The sequence below is a fragment of the Triplophysa dalaica genome, chromosome 1 (genome assembly GCF_015846415.1).
Source record: "Triplophysa dalaica isolate WHDGS20190420 chromosome 1, ASM1584641v1, whole genome shotgun sequence".
Taxonomy (NCBI): domain Eukaryota; kingdom Metazoa; phylum Chordata; class Actinopteri; order Cypriniformes; family Nemacheilidae; genus Triplophysa; species Triplophysa dalaica.
In genome coordinates this window covers 2,322,886-2,348,096 of record NC_079542.1, presented here as the reverse complement: position 1 = coordinate 2,348,096, position 25,211 = coordinate 2,322,886, and the positions used below count along the sequence as shown (strand labels likewise).

General features: G+C 41.7%; 1 protein-coding gene across 1 annotated transcript; it reads left to right on the top strand.

Moving 5' to 3' along the window:
• LOC130429982 (C-myc promoter-binding protein-like) lies at positions 1-24,366 on the top strand. The gene is made up of 30 exons (XM_056758847.1): positions 1-311; positions 746-986; positions 1,364-1,433; positions 1,654-1,823; positions 2,346-2,605; positions 2,681-2,747; positions 2,837-2,895; positions 2,995-3,139; positions 3,272-3,447; positions 3,698-3,798; positions 3,891-4,100; positions 5,367-5,512; positions 5,630-5,659; positions 6,051-6,169; positions 14,595-14,727; positions 14,822-15,028; positions 16,423-16,551; positions 17,215-17,362; positions 17,878-17,961; positions 18,033-18,670; positions 21,013-21,130; positions 21,217-21,293; positions 21,412-21,587; positions 21,675-21,758; positions 22,105-22,186; positions 22,512-22,766; positions 23,616-23,733; positions 23,845-23,998; positions 24,075-24,139; positions 24,224-24,366. Exons 1-30 carry the CDS (start codon positions 1-3, stop codon positions 24,364-24,366), a joined length of 4,716 nt encoding a protein of 1,571 aa, XP_056614825.1.
• The last annotated feature ends 845 nt before the right edge of the window (positions 24,367-25,211 follow it).

Sequence of the window (25,211 nt, the reverse complement as noted above, 5' to 3'; positions counted from 1 at the left end):
ATGATGGAGGACGAGGGTCCGCGTGTTGTAGATTATTTTGTGGTGTCTGGTCTGAGCGAAGCGTCCGCTCCATTGGGTCAGGATGTCGTGTTTGATGACGCGTGTCATAAAGCAGCTCAGATCAAACTGCCCATCACAGATGTGATTGTGTTGATGCGATCTATAGGCGAAGATGTTCCTCCAGGTTACACGTGTGTAGAGAGCACACCATCAGGCCTGTCCGCTGATCTAAACAACGGCAGTCTGATGGCACCCCAATTTTACATTTGCTACAGACGAGGACGAGACAAAGCACCTCTCACAGACCTGGGGTAAAGGTGGATGTGTGTTTAATAAGTGTAGGACTATTTATCTGACAAAACATTCATATACATACATGTGAACTAAAAAAAATAATAGACTAAAAGACACAAAAATCCATTTTTCATGTCATGTTCTTAGAATTCTAGAATCAATTGTGATGAATGACTGCAATAGGTTGATGTCCCAATGTTAAATTCAAATGTATTTCTGTGAGTTTTGCAGAACAGCTTTACAGAAACACTTTTTTGCAGTAGAGACGTAAAAAAGCAGCATAGAAATAAAAAAACGTAATGATAGTAAAACAGTTATCGATAGAAAAACTCTTTAAATGAAGCGAAAATACTTAAATTGCATGTTTGATGGTTCATAAATGTTATTTGTTTTTAGTTTATAGTTATCGATTACTCCATGACACTGTCTGGTCTGTTATTGTATTTTTTAGAGTTATTTATGAATGGAAAGAGAAAGTAAAGCAAGGACATCATGTCATTCAGAAGACACCGTACGGACGCCCGGCAAACCTGAGCGGCACTTCATCTCAACGCATCTACATCACATATCAGCGAGCAACGGAGAGCCCTGCGCCCGTCTGTATCACAGACATCTGCATCATCATACCTGGAAAAGGAGAGAAAAACCCTCATAGGTTCTGTAAAATAGACAAGAATCTCAGCAGCAGTATGGTAAACATAAACACAACATCGTATCTCATGTGTTTCATGTATGTGGTGGGATATAACACTACAGAGGACAATAAATCACTTATGTATACCTACATCGCTGAAAAATACATACAGAAATAACAAACTACATGATGTGCATAAATAAATAATTCTGGTCATGAAGAAGGATTACTTTTCACTTTTATAAGAGCTATTTCTTTAATATCTATTGATTATTGTTTATTTATTTATTGCTATTATTCATTATATAATATAATTTTATATTTTTCTACATTCTTTATTTTTTATGGTTATTTCTAGATTTATGAATTCATTTCTTCAGGGTTAATTTACGTTCTGTTTGTCATTTGTGTTGTCTTTATCTTGTTTTTACGCAGTGGGGTTCAGCTGTATATCTTTGCTACAAGAAGTCTGTGATGAACACCAACTCTGTTGCTTATAAAGCAGGTTTGTTCCCTTTTAAACATGATGCACAACACATTCAAAACTGCACATTAAATCAATAAATACTGTATAGGAATGCACAATATATGAAATAAAACCACCAACATCCTTCAAATCTGTTCTTACTGATATCATTTCAAACATCTTTCTTTCATTCATCAGTATCCAGATCATTCAAAAAACCATCACGTGATGTTAAACATACAGGTTTGATTGTGTTTAGAAATGCTGAGTCGATATCCCGAAGAAGACTACGTGTCGTTTTCTCTGCCTGAATCTGTCCCCATGTTCTGTCTGCCGATGGGCGTTTCAGTGGAGCGCTGGACGCCTCACGTCAAGTACCTGCTGCCGACCTACTCTACATTTGTGTTGACCGGAGCATCAGGGGCGAAGGTGACTTTACTGATCTCATACACTTTTTGTGCTCGCTTTCAACCACATCTTCTCAACAACTACATTTAAGTAGTATACTTTAGTATTTACAATAGTAAACTTTAGTAAAATTCCTATAATATAGTGTTTGACCTCACCATCGGTGTTGGGTAAATGACTCTGAAAAAGTAATGAATTACTAGTTACTTATTTAATAGTGTTATTAGATTACTGTAAATATGACATTCTCCGAAATGTATTTATTTACTTATTTCTAATTCTAATAATTTTGATATCATTTCCAGTATTGAATATATTACACATTATTTAGTTCAATAACATCAGGAGTAACTGCAATAAAATTACAGAATATAGAAAAGCATAATCCCTTACTTTACTCTTTCTAAGGAAAAGATTACACTTCTTGCATTACAGTAACTAATTACTAATTACCCAACAATGCTCACCATTGTGTTGAAGTAAAGTAAAATATTTAATAAAGTTTGGGATAGTAACTGTAGTGGGTATTGTGTGTGTGTGCAGGTGTACGGTGCAGCGCTGCAGTTCTTTGAAGTGTATCCAGAAGAGCGTTTAACAGACCATCAGAGAAAACAGCTCAACATGACGGACTCCAAATCCTGTTCCAGAGCCCACACGAGCTCACCTGCAGCATCAGGAATCATTCACGCTAATAAATGCATCTGCGTTCTGTCTCACTGGCCGTTCTTTGACGCTTTCAAGAAGTTTCTGACGTTCCTCTACCGTTACTCTGTCTCTGGACCTCACGCTCTGCCCATTGAGAAGTCAGTCTGAAATATACGAACCCTGAATGACCTGATGTGATTGTGAGCTGACATCATCTCCTCTCTGTCCTGCAGACACATCTCACACTTCATGCACAAAGTTCTGTTTCCGAGCGCACAGAGACCTCGCATTCTCCTGCAGGTGTGTGTGTGTGTGTGTGTGTGTGTGTGTGCGGACACAGATTTCAGCAGCAGTCTTGTCATGAGAATAAATGTGTTTGTATTTCTCAGTTATCTCCTCATGACAGCGTGTTGTTCAGTCGGCCGGTCCTCTGTCCTTTACCTCTGAGGTACTGTGTGAAACGTGTTTGTGTTTTTTTTGTTTTTTTTATCATCACAAAGATAACAAAACAAACCTGTGTGTATGTGTGTGTGTGTGTGTGTTCCAGTGGTGGTCGGTTCTGTACTCTTCTGAAGCACTTGGGTCCTGAGAACACAATCTCTGTGTTGTTGTTTGCTCTGACGGAGCAGAAGATTGTGATGCACTCGACACAAGCGGCCGTCCTCACCAGCGTCGCTGAAGCTCTGCTGTCTGTCAGTTTATTTACTCTTCAACATGATCATCAAATACAGGAATACACAAGATCACTGATGACACGCTTCACTGTGTGAATGTGTGTTTCACAGATGAGAGGAGTCATGTGTCGTGTGACGTTTTGTTTTCAGATGCTCTTCCCGTTGCAGTGGCAGTGTCCGTATATCCCTCTGTGTCCTCTCTCTCTGTCGGGTGTTCTCAGCGCTCCCTGTCCATTCATTGTGGGTGTGGATTCACGATACTTCGACATCTATGAACCGCCGCTGGATGTTATATGTGTGGATCTGGATACAAACAATTTCTTTCAGTGAGTTTTTATCACAGATAATCAGCAAAAAGAATACATTTCTTATGTATAATGTATAATAAACACTTATTTGAGGACAGATCTTCTTCTTTTATTCGTGGATGTTCATATTGACTTCAATTTCAAAAACGATGTGAACTTTTGTCAATGAATTTTGAGTTTAATTGGATGCAGTTTTGTGTTCCTATTTAACGGCCAGTTAGATTTTATTGCATTTATTTCATGTGTGCTTTGGTGTGTGTTTGTTTAGCACGGAAGAAACACCAACTCTGACACTGAAGATCCTGCCAAAGAAAGCCAGAAAAAAACTTCTGAATGCCCTCAAAGATCTCTATGTGGAGATATCTGATGGTGGTCATTATACACATATACTGTGTTAAAGTGAAATATGTGTTCAGGTGAGACATCAGAGATGTGACTGGTTGTGTTTGTGTTGGATACAGGACACAGAGATGATGGATTGTTAGATTTATTCATGTGTGATCTGGAGCTCAGCAGTGGACGGACTTTACAGACGGTGGAGCTTAACGTTCAAGAGGTGTTTCTGTGCTTCATGGCTGATATTTTAAAGGGTTACAGGAGCTTTCTGAGACCCATCATCAACGTTCCTTCAGATACAGCCACAGACGCCACATCACTGTTTGATCTACAGGGTGAGACGTTTTGGTGCTATAGACCATTTCACCCCCAGTTAACTTCCGGTTTGTGTTTGGCTATGTCAAATAATTTAACTATTTATATTTGATTTGATTTATGTTAATATTAGTCTGTATTCTTATTTTACTGTATAATAATTGTATTAAATAAACGATTTGTTGAATTTAGTTATATGTTCATTTTATTAAATAAACCATTTGTTAAATGTGTCCTGTAGTTCGGTCGGATTTAAACAAACCGTGTGGTACATTGACATCTAGCGGTTATGCTTGGTATCGCAGGCTAAATTCAAAATATTGGAGATACAAGTTTAGCCAAGTAACGCTTCTTTTCGGTTTGTTTTCATCGTTATCAGAAATAATCGAATGTCAACCGGAAGTTCGGTTGGGGGTCACCGTTTGTTTGTGTCGTTAAAGTCCCCGTGAACCGGAAATTGCTATCGTTTACTTCCGTATTTTGACGCATCTCTTAGTGAAATGGAATTTCTAATGAGAAAAAGTGTGGGCGTGGCTTACGTCTTTCTCTGCAATTTTATTGGATGTATAAAAAAGCCGTTCAATCTTGAAATGGAACTGGCAGCAGATTGACAGTTGAAGGGGAGGAGTTAAAAGATGCTCCACCCAAGTCACCTAACATACGTCATTTAAGATGAATAGTCACTACTGGAAGGAAGTGCATTTTTATGAGAGCACACAAATTTTAAAAGACAATGACCCACATTGATCAATTATTTATAATAAACACTGTAATATTTAATGAAAAAATCGCTTATCGAAATATTTGAGCTACTCACATATACTTTTTTTTACTAACATTTACACAATTTAAACAGTATATTTTAATGATTTCACAGCTTTAAAATGTACTCAATTGAGTGCAAATTGTTTCACATAAAATTACTGTAAAATTTTTTAGAGTGTTCTCAGAAAAAGGTACTCGAAGTTTAGAAATGACTGTTTAGAGTTGAGAATAATCTTAAAAGTATAATTTTAAAAATAAAATGTTAGCCAATTTAGTTTTAGTTTAGTAGTATTCATATAGTACACTTAACTTATTGTACACTAATACTACATAACGTATCCTACAGGATATACTTGGATATGCTTAAGTATACTCAATAAATGAAGTTGAAGTATACTACAGTACTGTACGGGTGGCCGGTTGCGTTTTATTATTTGCATGATGAAATATACCACACACATCTCACATCTGTCATTGCGTTGCATAGTATAGTTGTATATTTGTGGTTTATTCTCACACAGGGTTCGTGAGGCATCAGGACTCCTCAAAACAAACGTTTTATTCTTTGTTGACAAAAACTCAGATGTTTATGCGGTTTATTGAGGAGCGTTCGTTTGTCAGTGACAGAGATGCCAGTCTGGCTTTCTTTGATGAATGCGTTGAGAAGGTTTGTCAAATTCACCCTAAAACACCTCAATACACCAGAAATTCAATCAGTATTGTGTTATATTTTTCTCATTTCTTCATTTTTTATTTCATCCTGTGTGTGATTTCCCTTCCAAAGCTTCAAGGCACAGAGCAAAACAGTGATGGAGTTCAGGTAAAAGCTCATAAGAATAATCTGTGGAGGTCATCTTCACAACGTTTGAAGTGTTTGAGTTTGCTTCAGCTAGAAATTCCCTTGAAAGATTTTGTGGTTTTTAGTTTGTGTGTGTTGGATTATAGATCATCTGTGTGCTGCTGACACATATCTTTTTCTACCTGAAAGAAACAAAAAATTCACAATCTTCTTTTGACTAACAGCAAGTGCATGGAGTACCGGAGCATCATTACTAAAGCTGATGTCTTGTTATTCGCATCTGAACTAACATCTTCAGTTCTTTACCGTGGTAAAAACAGGTTAACATGTGCCTGCTTTACAGCATCTGCATTTTATACGTTTATACCTAAAATTGAAATGTATATGATTGATGTGTTGAGTTCAGAAGGATAAGAGTCGACTGATTGAATTGGATAAATCTTACTGTAGTGAACACACAGTATTTATCGGCCCACCTGAACTGCCCACCTCACCTGACGGAGATGAAAACCTGCTGAGCTACAGGTACACACACTTAACAAACAAAAATCGATGAGAATATACTGGAAAATGTAATGCAATTTATTTTGTGCTTATATTTATTCATATACGAAAAGCGGACATTATTGTGCAATATATTTAATATAGTAACAGTGTATTATTTTACGGTATATATTTTCAAAAACATAAACACGGTTTCACCGGACACGTGCATCTGACCCCCAGTTACCTTCCGGTCTGTGTTTGGCTAGTGTCTAATTGTCAGCAGGCAGACACGGGACACAGAGGTCAGTGCTATGACAAGGGAGTTTATTGAGATACAAGACAGAACTAGGGTAAAGCACACACAGTGGAGACGAGGAGCTTGAGCTAAGAGAGTCTATGAGTCTTATCTGCTTTCAGAGTAGCTTGTACAGTCCACTGGAGCAGACGGGAAACAGAAGAGCCAGGAGTTGAAGGCACACACAAAGGTTGAGTAGAATCCAAAGTCCTTGGTGAATCCTCAGGAGATAATGCTGTAGGGTATAATCTCATGGAAGGTTTGAGACCAGACAGTGAGTGAACCAGGGAAGAGTGACTTTATAGTGTGGGGTTGGTGATTGGTGGCAGGTGTGTGATCAGTACTCAGGTGAGTGAGATCTGTTGATTGCAGTGGGTGAAGCTGGTGGTGTCTGTGTTGACTCTCTGACATTACCTCCCCCTCCTCCAAGAGCGGCTCCTGACGCCCGCTGACGGGGGCGGCCTCGGCCTCTGGGTGCAGGACGATCTGGTTGGGCTCTGTGAAAGTCCGTCAGTAGAGCAGGGTCGAGGATGTCATCTCGCTGAACCCAGGATCTTTCTTCGGGTCCATAACCTTCCCAGTCTATCAGGTACTCGAGTCGGCCACCTCGTCGCCTGGAATCCAGGATTGCCTCCACCCGGTAGACTAGGGTTTCTTCAATTGCCTCTGGAGGCGGAGTTATGGATAGTTCCTCTGGTTCTGTGGAGGATGGAGACACGGGTTTTAGGAGTGAGACATGAAACGAATGGAGAATGCGGTACCTCGGGGGGAGCTGGAGCCGGTAAGTGACGTCATTTATCTGCTTCTCTATTGGGAAAGGACCTATGTAGCGGGGACTCAGCTTACGGCAGGATTGACGCAGACGCAGATCCCGAGTGGAAAGCCAAACTCGATCCCCTGGATGATAGACCGGGGTAGGGGATCGTCGGGCATCTGCAAATTGCTTGTGTTTCCGTACACCATGCTGCAGGTGGATATGGGCTGAGTCCCACACCCTCTCACTCGCTCGAAACCAGTGGTCAATAGCTGGGCAATAACTTCCGATGGTTCCTCAGTCCAGGGGAACAACGGGGGTTGGTAACCGAGTACGCACTGGAACAGGGTGAGACCCGTGGTGTTTTGTTTTACGGAGTTCTGTGCGTACTCGGCCCACGGAAGGAAACGGTTCCAGCTGGTTTGGTTGTTGTGACAGTAGGTCCTAATATATCTCCCTATCTCCTGTATCTTACGCTCAGTCTGGCCGTTGGTTTGAGGGTGATAACCGGAGGAGAGTTTGACTGCCACTTGGAGGAATTTGAAGAAGGCCTTCCACACACGTGAGGTGAACTGTGGTCCACGGTCAGAGACGATTTCTTCTGGGATCCCAAAGTTGCGGAATACATTGTGGAAAAGGGCCTCTGCGGTTTCTAGAGCGGTAGGTAGACCCCGCAGGGGAATGAGCCTGCAGGCCTTGGAGAAACGGTCCACCGTTACGAGTATGCAGGTGAAACCATCTGATTTGGGTAAGTCTGTGACGAAGTCGACCCCGACGTGGGACCAGGGTCTACGTGGAATAGGAAGGGGTACCAGTTTTCCAGCAGGGAGTTGACGTGGCGTGCGGTAGATGGCGCAAACTGAGCATCCTTCCACAAATTGGGAGACATCCCGGACCATATTAGGCCACCAGTAACGAGCCTGGAGGAGCGAGAGGGTACGCTGGTAGCCTGGGTGTCCTGAGCCCGGGGAAGCATGCGCTGAACCCAGAAGGTCCTTACGTAGGTTGGTTGGAACGTAGACCTTACCCTCTGGGCCTCCCGGTGGAGCGGGTTCGGCAACTGTGGCGGTCCGTATTTGGTCATCCAGATCCCATTGGATAGGGCTGACAAGTAAGGCTGGAGGGAGGATGGGTTCTGGTGTGGGGGATTCCTCGGGAGCATGGATTCTGGAAAGGGAATCTGCTTTTACGTTCTTATCTCCGGGCCTGTAGGTGATGGTGAAGTGGAAACGGGTGAAGAAGAGAGACCAGCGGGCTTGACGCGGGTTCAATCTCTTTGCGGTACGGAGGTATTCCAGGTTCTTATGGTCGGTGATGACAGAGAAAGGGTGATTAGCCCCCTCCAGCCAATGCCTCCACTCTTCCAGTGCTAACTTTATCGCTAGCAGCTCCCGGTTGCCGATGTCATAATTCTGCTCCGCCGGGGACAGCTTCTTGGAGAAGAAGGCACAAGGATGGAGTTGAAGAGGATCTCCGTGGCGTTGGGATAACACCGCTCCCGCGCCGGTATTGGAGGCGTCCACTTCCACCACGAAGGGGAGATCTGGGTTTGGATGGGTGAGCACAGGAGCAGTGATGAAGGCTCTCTTTAACTCTTCGAAAGCAGCTCGAGCTTCAGGGTTCCAAGACAGTGACTTGGGTTTACGACGGAGCAGGGAGGTGAGAGGAGAGGACATGAAACTGAAGCTCTTAATGAATCTGCGATAGAAATTTGAAAACCCCAGGAAATGTTGAAGTTCATTTACTGTTTGAGGAAGTGGCCAGTTCTGAATGGCTAGGATCTTTCCCTGGTCCATATGAATGCCCTCCACGCTGACGATGTACCCGAGGAACTGGACCCTGGGGCGATGGAACTCGCACTTCTCAAGTTTCAGATAGAGCTGATGTTTCCTGAGCTGTTGGAGGACCTGTATGACATGGTGGCGATGTTCAGCCAAGTCCCGGGAGTAAGTGAGGATATCATCTATGTAGACGATCACGAAGTGATGGAGATACTCCCGGAATATTTCGTTCATGAAACCCTGGAAGACAGCTGGAGCATTGGACAGTCCGTAAGGCATCACCAGGTATTCGTAGTGGCCCGAAGGGGTGATGAATGCAGTCTTCCATTCGTCCTCCTCCCGGATTCGAACGAGGTTGCAGGCACTCCGTAGATCCAGCTTGGTGAAGATGCGAGCACCACGGAGTTCCTCAAGGGCAGCAGGGACTAAAGGAAGAGGATAGGGGAGCTTGACAGTTTGGCTGTTGAGGGTCCGGTAGTCGATACAGGGCCGCAAGCCACCGTCCTTTTTACCCACGAAGAAGAAGCTTGAGGCCGCGGGTGAGGTAGAAGATCGAATGAAGTTCTGGCTTAGAGCCTCCTCGATGTAATCCTCCATAGCCTTACGCTCCGGGATGGACAGAGGATACACACGTCCTTTAGGTGGCGTAGCCCCAGGCAGCAGGTCGATGGCACAGTCCCATGGCCGATGAGGTGGTAGGAGGGTGGCTGCCTGTTTGCTGAAAACATCCTGGAACTCCACATAATCAGATGGGATGTGGAGATCTGATGGTGGATCAGGGCTCTCAACACGCGTGGAATTTACTTGGACGGGTAAATTTTGACCAAGATGGCGGCGCGTGAACATCGCGAGGCTCAGCGTCTCTCCAGTTTTAGCAATTATATAGTGTTTTTCTTGCTCATCTCGGGCCTGTTCGTTAAGAACAGTTGTGCATTCACAACGTACACCCGGCATGAGCTTTTGGATATCGGTTTGCGCATTCCCGGAAGTTATATCAGCAACATTCAACTCGTCCCTGAGATCGTCAAAACCTCCGATGCTACGCACCCCACACGGCCCGGCGGAAGTGCTCGCCGGCGGCGTCGAGATCGTAAACAGAGGCGGGGAAAACGCGGAGGGCTAAGAGCTAAGCTAACGCTAACACCACACCGGCTCTCTTTACCCAGCATTTTCCTTGCTAATGTACGATCATTAGTGAACAAAATGGATGAGATTCGACTCCGCATCATCAACAACAAAAGACTTTTGAACTGCAATGTCATAATCTTCACGGAAACATGGCTACACAGCGGCATACCGGACAACGCTATTGAGTTAGTGGGCTACAACACACACCGCGCGGATAGAACGGCAGAGGAATCCGGTAAGACAAGAGGAGGTGGACTGTGCATTTATGTCAATAAAGCTTGGTGCACGAACTCTGTTATTGTCGGGAGACACTGTTCGGCTAACCTTGAGTTTCTCATGGTTAAATGTAGACCGTTTTATCTGCCACGGGAATTCACTTCCACCATTATAACGGCAGCTTATATTCCACCGGATGCTGATGCCAAGCTTGCTATGAAAGAACTTCATGCAGCCATCAGTAAACAACAGACTGCTCACCCGGAGGCTGCATTTATTGTTGCGGGAGATTTTAATCACTCAAACTTAAAGACAGTGCTCCCTAAATTTCATCAGCATGTTTCCTGCCACACAAGAGGAAACAAAACTTTAGACCATGTCTATACAAACATGGCTGAAGCTTACACCGCAACCCCCCTCCCCCACCTGGGTCAATCTGATCACCTTTCTTTGTTCCTCACCCCCAAGTATTCACCTCTCATTAATCGTGTGAAGCCATCAATGAAGACCATCAAGGTGTGGCCTGCGGGGGCAGACTTCACACTCCAGGAAAGGTTTCTACACACAGACTGGAGTATGTTTGCTTCTCAGGCCACCAGTGGCTTTCACACGGACATTGACAGCTACACCTCCTCTGTATTGGACTACATCAATACCACCATTGATAGTGTCACAACTCAAAAGCAGATCACCATATACCCTAATCAGAAGCCATGGATGAACAAGGAAGTGCGCCTCCTGTTGAAAGCACGCAACACCGCCTTCAGATCAGGTGATGCACAGGCCTATAGTACTTCCAGGGCAAATCTGAAGAGGGGCATCAAAAAGGCCAAGCACTGCTACAAGTTGAAGCTAGAGGAGCATTTTACCAATTCTGACCCTCGACGCATGTGGCAAGGCATCCAGGCCATTAGTGACTACAAACCCAACCACTCCATCCCCATAACCACAGATGCTGCCTTTCTGAACGAGCTTAATGACTTTTATGCACGCTTTGAGAGAGACAATAAGGAACCCGCCACCAGGCTCACACCTTCCACCGACCACCCAATCATCACAGTAAATTCCACAGATGTTTTCACTGCACTAAGCCGGATAAATGCGCGCAAGGCTGCTGGCCCTGACGGCATCCCTGGTCGCGTACTCCGGGCATGTGCGGAGCAGCTCGCTGAGGTCTTCACGGACATCTTCAACCTGTCCCTCGCCCAAGCAGTGGTTCCAGCATGTTTCAAATCCACCTCCATTGTGCCCATTCCAAAACATTCCAGCCCGACATGCCTGAACGACTACCGCCCTGTAGCACTCACACCCATTGTTATGAAGTGCTTTGAGCGGCTGGTCCTGTCACACCTAAAAGACTCTTTACCATCCACACTGGACCCATACCAATTTGCCTACCGTAGGAATAGGAGCACAGATGATGCAGTGTCCATGGCGCTGCACTCCGTGCTCACACACCTGGACAATAAGGACACTTATGCACGCATGCTGTTTGTAGACTTCAGCTCTGCATTCAATACCGTAATCCCTTCCAAGCTAATCATCAAACTTGGAAACCTAGGCATTAACAATACAACCTTGTTATATTGTATTCTGTATTTATTCACACTGTATATCTGCACTTGCTAATTGCACTTCTGGTTAGACCTAAACTACAATTCGTTACACTGTACTTGTATATGTGTAATGACAATAAAGTTGAATCTAATCTAAAATCTAAAAAAAAGTGATTAACCGGAGGTTTGGGTACCGAGGAGATACACTGTTGAAGGCAGGTTGGACTCCATCGCAGAATCTCGCTGGACTCCCATCTAACTACCAGAGAGTGTTGAGCGAGCCATGGGCGTCCCAGGATGACGTCTACGGTGGGTCGCTCCAACACCAGGAAGGAGATTTGTTCTTGGTGCAAACAGCCGATACGTAGGGTGATGGGTGGTGATTGATACTTGACTCTGCCTCGTCCCAGTGGCTTTCCCTGGATGGTTTCTACCTTTAATTCCGCATGAGGTAGAAACCGTTACTCTAGTCGTTTTAGTAACGACGGGGAGATGAAGTTGCCTGATGAGCCCGAGTCGAGGAGTGCCCTTCCCGCAACGACCAAATGGGGAGTGAGTAATTGAATTTCTAGAAGGGTTAACTTCGAAATGGCAGGAGATCCGGGAATGGTACTCACTAGTAGACGTGGCGGGCAAATTAGGCATGCCTTGATCTGGTGTCCAGAGGCCCCGCAATACAGGCACCGACCTTGGGTTATACGAAGTGCTCGTTCCTGGGGAGAGAGTCTGTGGGTATCAACCTGCATGGGTTCAGGTACTGAAGGATAGGCTTCTGGTGAGAGCGGTGAACGAGGTGATTCGTCCAGTTGGCATGCGGTGAGTAACTGGGCGATTTTCACAGTTTTCTGCATGAAATTCTCTAGCCCCAAGCTGTTGTCGTAAATGACTACCTTCTTACGGAGTTGGGAATTCAATCCTTGGCGATAAGCTGTCATCAGTGCTGCCTCATTCCATACGCTAGCAGCCGCTAGCGTACGGAAATGTAGAGTGTAGTCACTCGCCGAAGAATTTCCTTGACGTAGGCGGAAGAGCTGATCGGAGACAACCAGGTCCCCGGTACTGAGACCGAACACCTCCTGGAAGTGAGACGAGAAGTTGGGAAAAGAGTTAGTCAGGGGGGATTGTGAGCTCCAAAGGGTTTGAGCCCAGAGTAACGCTCTTCCAGAGGGGAGGGAAATGAGAAATGCCACTTTAGCTCGTTCGGTGGTAAATTTTTGAGAGTGCATCTAGATGTATGGGGAAACTTGAAGCGGGAAACCGCTACATCCTGCCGCCTCACCCGAATAGCTGGGAGGAAGGCCCATGGGACTGGCTGAGGCAGATTGTTGATGAGGATCCGGAGACAAAGCTGCACGAAGGGCGCGGACCAACCCCTCGTATGGAATATTCGTCGGGGAAGCAGACTGCTCCATCTCCAGATGATTTTATGGTCTGGTCTTCTGTCAGCAGGCAGACACGGGACACAGAGGTCAGTGCTATGACAAGGGAGTTTATTGAGATACAAGACAGAACTACGGTAAAGCACACACAGTGGAGACGAGGAGCTTGAGCTAAGAGAGTCTATGAGTCTTATCTGGTTTCAGAGTAGCTTGTACAGTCCACTGGAGCACACGGGAAACAGGAGAGCCAGGAGTTGAAGGCGCACACACAAAGGTTGAGTAGAATCTAAAGTCCTTGGTGAATCCTCAGGAGATAATGCTGTAGGGTATAATCTCATGGAAGGTTTGAGACCAGACAGTGAGTGAACCAGGGAAGAGTGACTTTATAGTGTGGGGTTGGTGATTGGTGGCAGGTGTGTGATCAGTACTCAGGTGAGTGAGATCTGTTGATTGCAGTGGGTGAAGCTGGTGGTGTCTGTGTTGACTCTCTGACACTAATAATGTAACTATTTATATTTTATTTAAGTTCAAATCCATTTATATTAATATTTTATTGTATAATAATTGTATTAAATAAAAGATTTGTAGAATTTTGTTGTATATTCATTTTGTTAAATAAACAATTTGTTGAATGGGTCCTGTAGTTTGGTTGCATTTAAAGTCCCCGTGAACCGGAAGTTGCGATAGTTTTTACTTCCGTATTTTGACGCATCTCCAAGTGAAATGGAATTTCGAATGAGAAATCTAGTGGGCGTGGCTGTCATCTTTCTCTGCGACTTGATGTATAGAAACAAGCGTTGCATTTAGAAATGGAACTGGCAGCAGACTGACTGTTGAAGGGGAGGAGTTAACGGATGCACCGCCCAAGCCGTCTAAAATATGTCATTTAAGATAGAAAGTCATTACAGGAAAGAAGTGCATTTTCAGATTTTAACTGAAGATTATAAGGGCAGCAAATTTTAAAAAGAGAATGACCTATATTGATAAACTAATTACAATAAACACGGCAGTATTTCATGAAAAAGAAGGCATTGTCATTTTAAATTTCACTGGGACTTTAAAGAAAGCGTATAAGACATTAACATCTAGCAGATGAGCTTGGTATCGCAGTCTAAATTCAAATATTAGAGAGACAAATTCATTCAATTCACGATTCTTCTCGCTTTCTTTCAATAATCTACAGGCACTGTATTGTTTGTGAATGTGTGCCGGAAGTTATGGGCAGTCCATGAACGCTCATGTGCAGTAACATTTTTTTATCACCGTCCATATATTACCGTATATTTTCTTTGCATAAGTGTATTAACAAAAGTGTGAATTTAATGTTAAATGTATTTGTTTTGTGTTTGTTTCAGTTATGGGGGCTTTCCGTTGTTAAGAAATGAATTGTTTGATCATGTGGTCGACTTTCCAACCAGCACTAAACAGACACTAATCCACAAAACCTGTCAGACACAAACCGATTCAACACTCAGACGGACCAAACAGGTGCAGGAGATCTGCATATTCATCATGATAAAAGCATTTTTATCATATATTTATGTAACACACTAACTGTGAAGGTTGCGTTATTTTTCTGTAGGAATTGAAGTGGGCACAGAAGACGGCTCACAAATATTCCGCCGAACCTCATCTGTGGTCCAGACGTCTGCTGTCCTGTTCATTCGGCCTGTGGTTCATCTGTCTGCCAGCGTACATCAAAGTGTGTCCTTCAAAAACACGGTCGCTACACGCCGCATACGACACGCTGAGAAAGATGAGAGAGAGAACACTGCAGCCTCCGGATGAGGTGAAGTCACAACACATATCAACACAAATGATGGAGGTCTGATGGAGGTCTGATGGAGGACTCTGTTGGGTGTCATTCAGTCTCCCTCAGTTCTAGCTGTTTCTCCTTAAATCGAAATAAAAACAGAAATAAATAAGAGCGTACTTGTCGAAACACATGAAGAGTATTGAGGTGTAAAATGAACGTTGATTGTAGAAGTAAAAATAACTGGATTTGAATAAATGTGATGATTCATAATGAGATCTTCAATAATATTGACTTTTGATCGCAGACTTGACAAATCTGAGCACACTTTGACACAAATATTAAAGAGAAACTATTTCAATATATTTAACTCTTTCAGCGGCATTGACGAATAATCTCGTCATTTAAAAAAAAACGGTTCCCCGCCAAAGACGAGTTTCTACGGCAATCAGTGTTAGAACTGTATTACAGCAGGTGGCGCTATTGCACACCTTTGGGAAAAAGTACAGAATCCCTGAACCTAGAACGTATATGTTTTAGCGTTTTTTTAATGATTGTTCTGAGTGTAATCTGGGCGGAATCTGTGACAAAAAACGTTAATTATCTCAGCTGTTTAATCAAAATGATGCATTTTTGAAGAAACCTACCCACATCTGCAGAGTGATAAAAAACGAACAAATGAAGATAGAAGAATACGGTTTCTTTTGTTAAAAAGACTCTGTTCTTTCATTTCACATATTGTTTGTCCATATATTCTTTACAGAAAATTTACTCTGAGCCATTAAAGTTAGGTGAAAATGTTAAAAAACGCTGGCATAGGCCTGCAAATTATTTTTAAAGAGGCTGGCGGTTAATAATGTTTCTGTGTGTAAATGTAAGCAGTCTGCCAAGCTGTAAAGCCAGAAGTAAACAAATATCAAAGTCATTGGCCTAGGAAAAAATGAGTCGACTCTGAGACGCGAATGAGTCACCTGTCGTTCTAATTTCAGTTCCGGGTCAGATTTGTGCCCCTCCGTGTAATGCACGCCTACGTTCCATTTGCCACACTGCACGTGGTAGACCAATCACAGCAGACTAGACCATCTGACCAATCAGATCAGAGTAGGCTGACAGAGAGGAGACGATTAGACAGAATAATTGAATACTTTGAGTCAGTCAAGAAGTAAGGTAAAAAAGAACTGCATGTTATTAGAAAATCAAAGTGTTTGTACACCGTGTATATACATAAATGTGTTATTGGACACTCCGTAAACCAAAGTAGGAACTTAAAAATCCCCAAATATTTACTCTTATATTATACCCAGTTGTTGTATTTCTAGAAGTCGTTTACATTTTTAACTTCATTCAGCACATCGATGTGATTTTTCTTTGTGTGTTGTGGCAGTGATGTAAAGAGATCATTTAGTATCTCCACACGTTGTGTGTTGTAGGTGTGTTATCGTATTGTGATGCAGTTGTGCGGTGAGTACGGTCAGCCCGTGTTGGCTGTCAGGGTTTTGTCTGAGATGAGAAAGGCCGGCCTTCATCCTAACGCCATCACTTATGGATGTTACAACAAGGTACATTAGATGAAGCCCACCATTTGTCGTTAATAACCAATTTTACACACAACACCTCTAATTTACTAAAATCCCCAAAAAGTCAAAGAAGACGTGCATGAATAGGTGCACTGGCACATACTGTAGGCGTTGGACTCACCAATATTTTAAATACAAAATTGTAATTGTAATCATTTAAATATGTATTTTATTTAAAGGTGCAGTGTGTAATTTTTTGGAGGATCTATTCACAGAAATGCAATATTCTGTAATATACATATATACTGTGTTTACAGACTTTGCATAAGGAAGCGTTATGTTTTTATTACCTTTTAATGAGCTATTTCTATCTACATACACCACGAGTCCCCTTATATGGAATTTGTTGTATCTATAGTAGCCATAAACGGACAAACTGCGTTTCGTAAATACATTATCTCCTTCAGCAAAGAAGCTGAAATGTGATGACATCTTAGTTCTCTGTCAGCCAACGTAGTGGCTGGGAGCGTTGGAGTGAGCCGTTGTAGCAATTTTCAGACTCACCACTAGATGCTGGTGAATTTCACACACTGGACCTTTAAATTCTTAATTAGAAATTCTGATCGATTTCACCTCTCGGTCTTCATGAGGTGTGGTTCTGAAACAGTGTGCTGTATGCCGACCGCTGTGTTTGTGTGTATTCAGGCCGTGTTGGAGAACGTCTGGCCGTCCGGCACTCGAGGAGGATATTTCCTCTGGTCTAAACTGAGAAATGTGATTATGGCCATCGCTCACTTGAAAAGTGGCCTGAAGAAACAGACGCACGTTACTTTGACTCACAACTCTTGTACAGGTACACACGACACACATATTACAGATACAAATGTGATTCTATATGAGTGAAACACAAATATTTAAGAGCCAAACCACGATTCCCTTTGATCTGAAATTTGTTGGTGTTTTCAAGCATTTGGCAGAAAGATCATTTCATGTTGCATGCAGTAATCCTTAAGATTTATTAATATGACATTTTTTTGTGTGAATAAAAGTGTCTGTCTGATGCGTTAATATAAATGATGTGTGAAAGTTGGAACGCAGATACACTTTGTTTGTTTATGTTGATGTGGGGTGTATGATCTACAGATGAAAAAAACGATAATGTCCATGTGCTTAACAAATCAAAGCATATTATTATTGATTAACATTATTCTTTTTCTACATTTTTTGTCCTGCACCTGCACCCATTTGGGATTTTGCATGTGCATAACTTTTTAGAATTTTCTACAGTTTCATCTCTCGCATGATTGTGCATTTATCTACAATCTTTCTTGTCTTTATTGATTTGTGAATCTTTTTTCTCATTCACAGAGACTGTCAGTGATCACAGATCTCCATCACGTCTCACACAAACCCGCTCCGCATCGCCACCACTTTCCTGTGACAATCCATCCCGTGAGTCTTCACACATCAGAAAGATTTTATAAATGTATTTTACATTCACATTTGTTTCTCGATGACTGTAGATCATAACGCCGGACTGCTGTTCTCATCGTCTTTAGAAGACATCGGTGTGGTCAACAGCCGTTCATGTAGATGTCATCACAGATCTGATGACAGGTCTGGTGTTCAACACGCGTGCCGTGACAGCTTACACAACACGAGAGCAAAGACTCACAACCAGGACTCCAGAGATCCAGACTCGATCCCCATCTTTGCCTTTGAGGATCTGGATTTAGACAGCACAACAGATGTAGAGGTGATGTGGACTAACAGCGGTCGCTCTGAAACTCGACGTGCTTCCAGACGGATGGATGTGAAGAAGGGTCGTGACCCTCTTTCACTGCTGGCCTCAGAGTTTGAGGAGGATACAGAATCTTTGGGTCAAGACACCGTCTGCAGTCCGTCTGTCAGCCGTCACCTGGCAGAAGAGATTGAGATGTACATGAAACACTCCTTCAGTCCGCTGAGCAGCCGAGCGCCGAGTGTTGACCTCGGTGTCGTGTCAAATCACAGCCCGCGCCTGATGTCTGCATCTCCAAACTCATCTGTGGGGATTGATTCTCTCCTCCCTCCATCACTGGATGTTCTCAAGAGCAGCGTCATGTCTGCAGGACGAGAGGTGGCTGAGAGAGCCAGTCGATGGTATTCACAGTTTGCTAAAGTAAGTGACGTGACACAGGAGTGTTAGATCTGTGTTGAATCCAATTACACGCTTCAATTCACGTTTTCAAATGCGCATTCATTTCTTTTTTTTCCTTTTTATATTCTTTAAGAGCTTGTGTAAAAATGAAAGTTTCTGTTGATGTTCAAGGTTGTCGATGGAACCATACTGCCCAAAACATATTTCTATTTAGCAAAAAATGAATTTCATGTTGTCTTGTTTAGTAGTACAAATAACTAGTGGTGGGTATAGATAATTTTTTTTAATCTAGATTAAAATGGCTCATTTGAATTCTGCCGAAGGCATTCAGAATATGTGTGCTACCCAAATAATGACTAAAAGTAAGTCTTTGAGAACGGGTTTCTCAAGCCAGGTGGCGCATTAGACCAGGGGCTCATCTCCTGTTTCCAAAATGCATCACAAACTACTTGAGAAAGCTGTTCTACTATGATAATTGGTGATGAAATTCCGCATTAGCTAAGGGATGCTTTGCGTTTAGGTGGTACTTGAGACTGAAAGAGCTCCTACATTTACATTTAGTCATTTAGCAGACACTTTTATCCAAAGCAACTTACAAAGAGTGAGGGAGCAACAACCGATATGTCATACAGGAGCCATAATACATTAGATCTCAATACAAAGTTACTGGTTTCAACTAAAGCTAGACCACTACCTGTTGAGAGAAAGTGTTTTTTTTAAACCAATTCCGCATTGCACAAGGTGCAAACAACCTTAGTCTTGTCGATGTTTCCATTGGGAAGCTTCTTAAAAATAAATTTTCCTGAAGCTTCAAAGCTGCATCCATGTTAGCACGTCACGTTTGATGCGGTAATTTCATAGTAACGTTATGTTGTGTTCAGACCAAACGCGAATGGCGCGTCAAGCGCGAGTGATTTACATGTTAAGTCAATGCAAAGACGCGATAGACCTACTTGCGGCGCGAATCGCGCGAATGAAGCCCTGGTCATGAGATGATGAGGCGGCGCGAATGACGCGAATTGCGCGAATAACGCGAATTCAAAAATGTCGTTCTCGCCCGTACAGTGCAGTTAAGCTGGTATACATCCGCGCTAAAATATCAAGGTGAAAGTCATCATAGCTTGCGTAGTATAGACCCAGCTCACAACCCAACTTTGAGAATAGATTAACGGCGACATTTTTTTTATCGCGCGATAAAAGTCTCACGTTAGCGCAGAACGTTAACGGCCCACCACTAATCTAAACATATATTAACATATACATATATATATTTACTTGAAAAACAAAATGATACTATAAATTTAATTTAGTAACTACCATTGAACAAAATGTTTAGTTATTTAATTTAATTTAGTAAACGTAATTTAACAAAATATTGTATAATTTAATTTACTTAAGTAACCATAACATGAGACAATATTTAATTAATAATTTAATTTAGTAACCATAATTTAACACAATATTCATTTGAGAATTTAATTTGGTAACCATAATTTTACAAAATATTTAATAACTCAATTTAATTTAGTAGCCATAATTTAACAAAATATTTTATAAATAATTAAATTTAGTAAACATAATTTAACAAAATATTTAATAATTTAATTAGGAAGCATAATTTAACAAAATATGTAATTAATAATTTAATTAGGAAGCATAATTTAACAAAATACTGAATAACTTCATTTAATTTATGAGCCATCATTTAATACAATATTTAATAAATAATTTAATTTAGTAAACATAATTTAACAAAATCTGTCATTAAGAATTTCATTTGGTAACCATAATTTAACAAAATAGTTAAACATCATTTTTTTTAAACAAGACCGTATCTCTTAAATAATTTTGTTTCTCAATTAAATGTATCTTAAAATAAGGTTTTCTAGATTATTATACATGAATCGTACATATATTAACCGTTTTAATATCTTGTTGTGCAATCAAAAAATGATTATAAAATATGAATTTCTTCGCTAAAATATATCTTAAATTTTTTAAATTGAGATACATTTAAAAAATATCTAGTCTTGTTTACGAAAGAAAAGATAAGAATAAGGGAAGTTTATCTTTAAAACACGCAAAAAATCTGCAAATGGAGTTAGAAAAATTTACTTTTTTTAAGTATTTGAAATAGTCAAGTCAAGTTTTTTTCCAGATTTTTATGATGTTGCTTATTCTTATCTTTTCTTTCCTAAGACTAAATACCTAAGGTCTCTTTTCAAGCCAACAAACTGTATCTTATTTAAGAATGTTTAGATATTTGTACTTTAAAACAAGACAAAAATCCTTCATAAGTATATCAGTTTTTGCTGTGTATAAAATGTTTACTATATATAATATTGTTTATTTGTATGGTGTAGGACAGTGATTCAGACAAACAGGACATGTTGTCATCTGTGAAACAGAATGATGCTGAAGATGAAGAGCACTATGTGACATCATCATCTGGTGGCCAATCGGCTTCACCAGAACACTCATGTAAACTGAGACAAAACAAATATTCTGATTTCTTCGCCTGTATTCTGTACAGTGTGTACAGTATATTTGACTGATATTTACCTCAGCAGCTTGTATTTTTACACGGCGGGACTGGACGTGTTCAGATGATTCTGATAACAGAGACCACAACTGTGCGATGGAGGTGAGCTGGACTCATTCTTTATGAGCTCAATCTAAACCAGTCATTTATCCTCCAAAAATCCCTATATGTCAGAAGTAACAGACTACTGTATCATATGAATATGTACGTGTGTTGTCAGGTGCTGATGGCGAGCTGCTCGCGCTGTCAGACGTGTGATTGTCTGGTGTATGATGAAGAGATCATGGCCGGCTGGACAGCAGATGACTCCAATCTCAACGCTTCATGTCCATTCTGTGCAAACACTTTCCTTCCCTTCCTGAACATAGAGATCAGAGACCTCAGACAGCCCGGAAGGTTCTCAGATGTGATCTCTCCAATGTACATCACATTACATTTACTGTCATACATGTTCTCCTCACGTGTTCTGGATTCCTCTGACAGGTTGTTTCTGAAAAGCAGTCCATCAGAGAAGATGCTGGATCCCTTCACAACAACGTCAACATCAGCTCCTCATGACAGCAACAGGTGCTCAAAAACAATGAACATTTCAATGATATTGTTGACACGCATGAAGAGGACGGAGGTTTAAATAAATGTAGATTGTAGATTTGTATTAATTTGATGAGAAATGTTTGAGTTCATATTGAAACCTTCCATAATATTCAGTTTTGATCGCAGACTTGACAAATCTGAGCTCAGTTTGACACTTTGTTGACATCTCTTCTCAATCTCCAATGACAGAGACATTTCTGACTCGTTTTCTTAGAAGAAATATCTGAGATGCTAATGAGACTCAAGAAAGTATCAAAACTATACATTCTGAAAATATAAATTGTGAGAGCTCATATTTTCATTATTACTCAAACCTCAGACAGACGAATCCAGAGACACAAAACCTTCAGACCTGTGGAACCTTCAGCCCTGTGGAGGAATCCATTAGATCCGTTGCTACGGTAACACACACACACGCACACACACACACACACAACATAAAAGATGATTTGAAGATGCTCTCACATATTCACTGTGATACGATTATGAAGGTTATACTTTACTTAAAAACATCTGATATATACATATTTTTTTAAATAGTTAAAAAATGTCTACTCATACCTGGTTTTAGCGATTAACATGAAGATGAAGATGTGGAGTGGAAAAAATACATGATAATGATTTATGGCAAAAATTAATTGGCCAAAATAGGGAGATATGAGGTTTCAGGAGGACAGCAGTGATATATGTAGTGTGTATATAAATACTGTGTGTGTTTCTTTTCAGGATCGGTTGAGTTTATCCTGGCGTCTGCATCATCCAGAGCCGGTGACGGTACAGTATCTCAGTCCACTGGTGCTGTGGAAAGAACTGGAGAGTTTAATAGAGAATGAGGGCAGTGACATCATCTGTCATTCTTCTGTTGTGGATAAACATCCCATCATCTACTGGAACCTTGTGTGCTACTTCACACGACTTCAGTTACCCAGCAACCTGACGGGACTCATACTGACCTCAGAACACTGCAACAGAGGATCACAGGTACCAAACCATCCACCACTCCATCCATCCATCCATTCATCTAAACACCACTTCATCCATCTATTCACTCATCCATCCTGCTACAAATTCACCCATCCACTCATCCATCCATCCACTCCTCAACCCTCTCATCCATCCATCCATCCACTCCTCAACCCTCTCATCCATCCACCCACCCACCCACCCACTCATCCATCCACCCACTCATCCATCCATCCGCTGATCCATCCATCCGCTCATCGATTCACTCACTCCTTGTTCCATCCAATCATTCATCCATCCATCCACCCACCCACTCATCCATCCACCCACTCATCCATCCACCCACTCATCCATCCACTAATCCATCCATCCACTCCTAAACGCTCTCATCCATCCATCCATCCATCCACCCACCCACTCATCCATCCACCCACTCATCCATCCATCCGCTCATCGATTCACTCACTCCTTGTTCCATCCAATCATTCATCCATCCATCCACCCACTCATCCATCCACTCCTCAACCCTCTCATCCATCCATCCATCCATCCATCCACTCCTCAACCCTCTCATCCATGCATCCACCCACCCACTCATCCATCCACCCACTCATCCATCCATCCGCTCATCGATTCACTCACTCCTTGTTCCATCCAATCATTCATCCATCCATCCACCCACTCATCCATCCACTAATCCATCCATCCAGTCCTCAACCCTCTCATCCATCCATCCATCCATCCACTCCTCCATCCATCCATCCATCCAATCATTCATCCATCCATCCACCCACTCATCCATCAACCCATCTCATCCATTCTCTCATCATCCATCCATCCATCTTTCATGTTTCTGATGTCTGACAGATTCCTCGTGATTGGATGTCTGAGGACAGCAGATATGTTGATGTTCAGCTGCTCTGGGACAACATTAAACTTCACAGAGATGAAGTTCAGCCTCTTTATGTTCTGTGGAACACACACTGTGAGTACACACTTTAAACTCGCTTAAAATACTTCAACTATTCACCTGCACCGTTTTAAGAAACTCCCTGTTCTTATCATTGCTTTGTAAATCAAGTGTGTTTGTGTTTAGCGGCAGGTCTCAGGTATCCCGTGAGTCAGGCTGATGCGGAGCGAGTGTTTGATGAAGATCTCCTGCACAACATCATTCACAGCATTGAGAGAAATGATCTTTATTCTCCTGTGTGTCTGATGTTACCACCTGCAGACCGACCTCAGCGAGAGAGGTACACAAACACAAACACACACCAACACCCACATGATCACATGACAAACCCAAACATTTCCTCCCTCTCCTGACAGGAGTTTATACAGGGAGCTTCTGTTTCTCTGTCGAGTCAGTCTGGGTGAAGATAACATTGACATCGGTGAGTTTGGATTGCAGATGAATTCTGATCAAACGTCAGTTCTCTCTTAAAGAAACAGCGCTGTGTTTATTTCTTCCCCATCAGATGCGTTTGATCGAGAGTATGAGTCAGCGTATGAGCGACTGACTCCAGATCAGATCAGACGGGCTCATGGGTGTGATCGACCGCCCGGCATGACTGTCACAGAGTGTAGAAAGACGTTTGGAGAGCCGTACCTGCGTCTGTAAATAGTCACTAATAACTTAAGACAATAACAAACAATCATGAAGCATCTGTTACTGTTGTGACAGGCGGTGAATTTGTTCTGGTTTTACAGTAATTTACAGTAGAACACAAGATATCAGATGTGTGACATTAACACTGATCCCTGATCAGATCAAGACTGTTCATAAAACTTTTCAAACTGTTTTTACTTTTAAACTCTAAACTTGTGTACATTTTTGACATCGGTCTATGAATTATTTCTTTTTTACTTTGTTTTGTGGGACGGTTATGTTTTTAATCCACTTTTCTGTAAATCAAGAATGAGGCACAAATTTATGTCTGAGTTTGACCATGAAACACAAAAATGGAAACGAACAAATAAACATTTAAAAGAATACATGTGTGTATTTTAATTGTATTCTGATGTTTAATGGTGATGTGTGATATTTTCAGTTGTAGAAGTAACTAAACCTGTAACTGTAAATTAAAGATGTCCGACAAAATGTGGACCTGTCATCCTAACAAACTGGTAATGCTTAAGATGTACATCATAATTAAACAGAATTTACAGCGCAAGTGATTGTAACAATACTTTACCTCTACAGAACATATAAATGGGGAATAAATGTATATTGAAAGTATTTTAAAACTAAGGGGTAACTATTTTAATATAAAGGTGACATGATATGACCTGCAGTATGCTATACAACAATACACTACATTTCTGCAATCACAATGTACCCAGAATTAAGCTACTGCGGATATTAATTAAGTACAGGGTTCTTTACTACGATAGAGAACATGAAATAATGAGAAATAATGTGTTCAGTTTTTGCGCAAGTAAAGCAGCACAAATGAAGCACGCAGA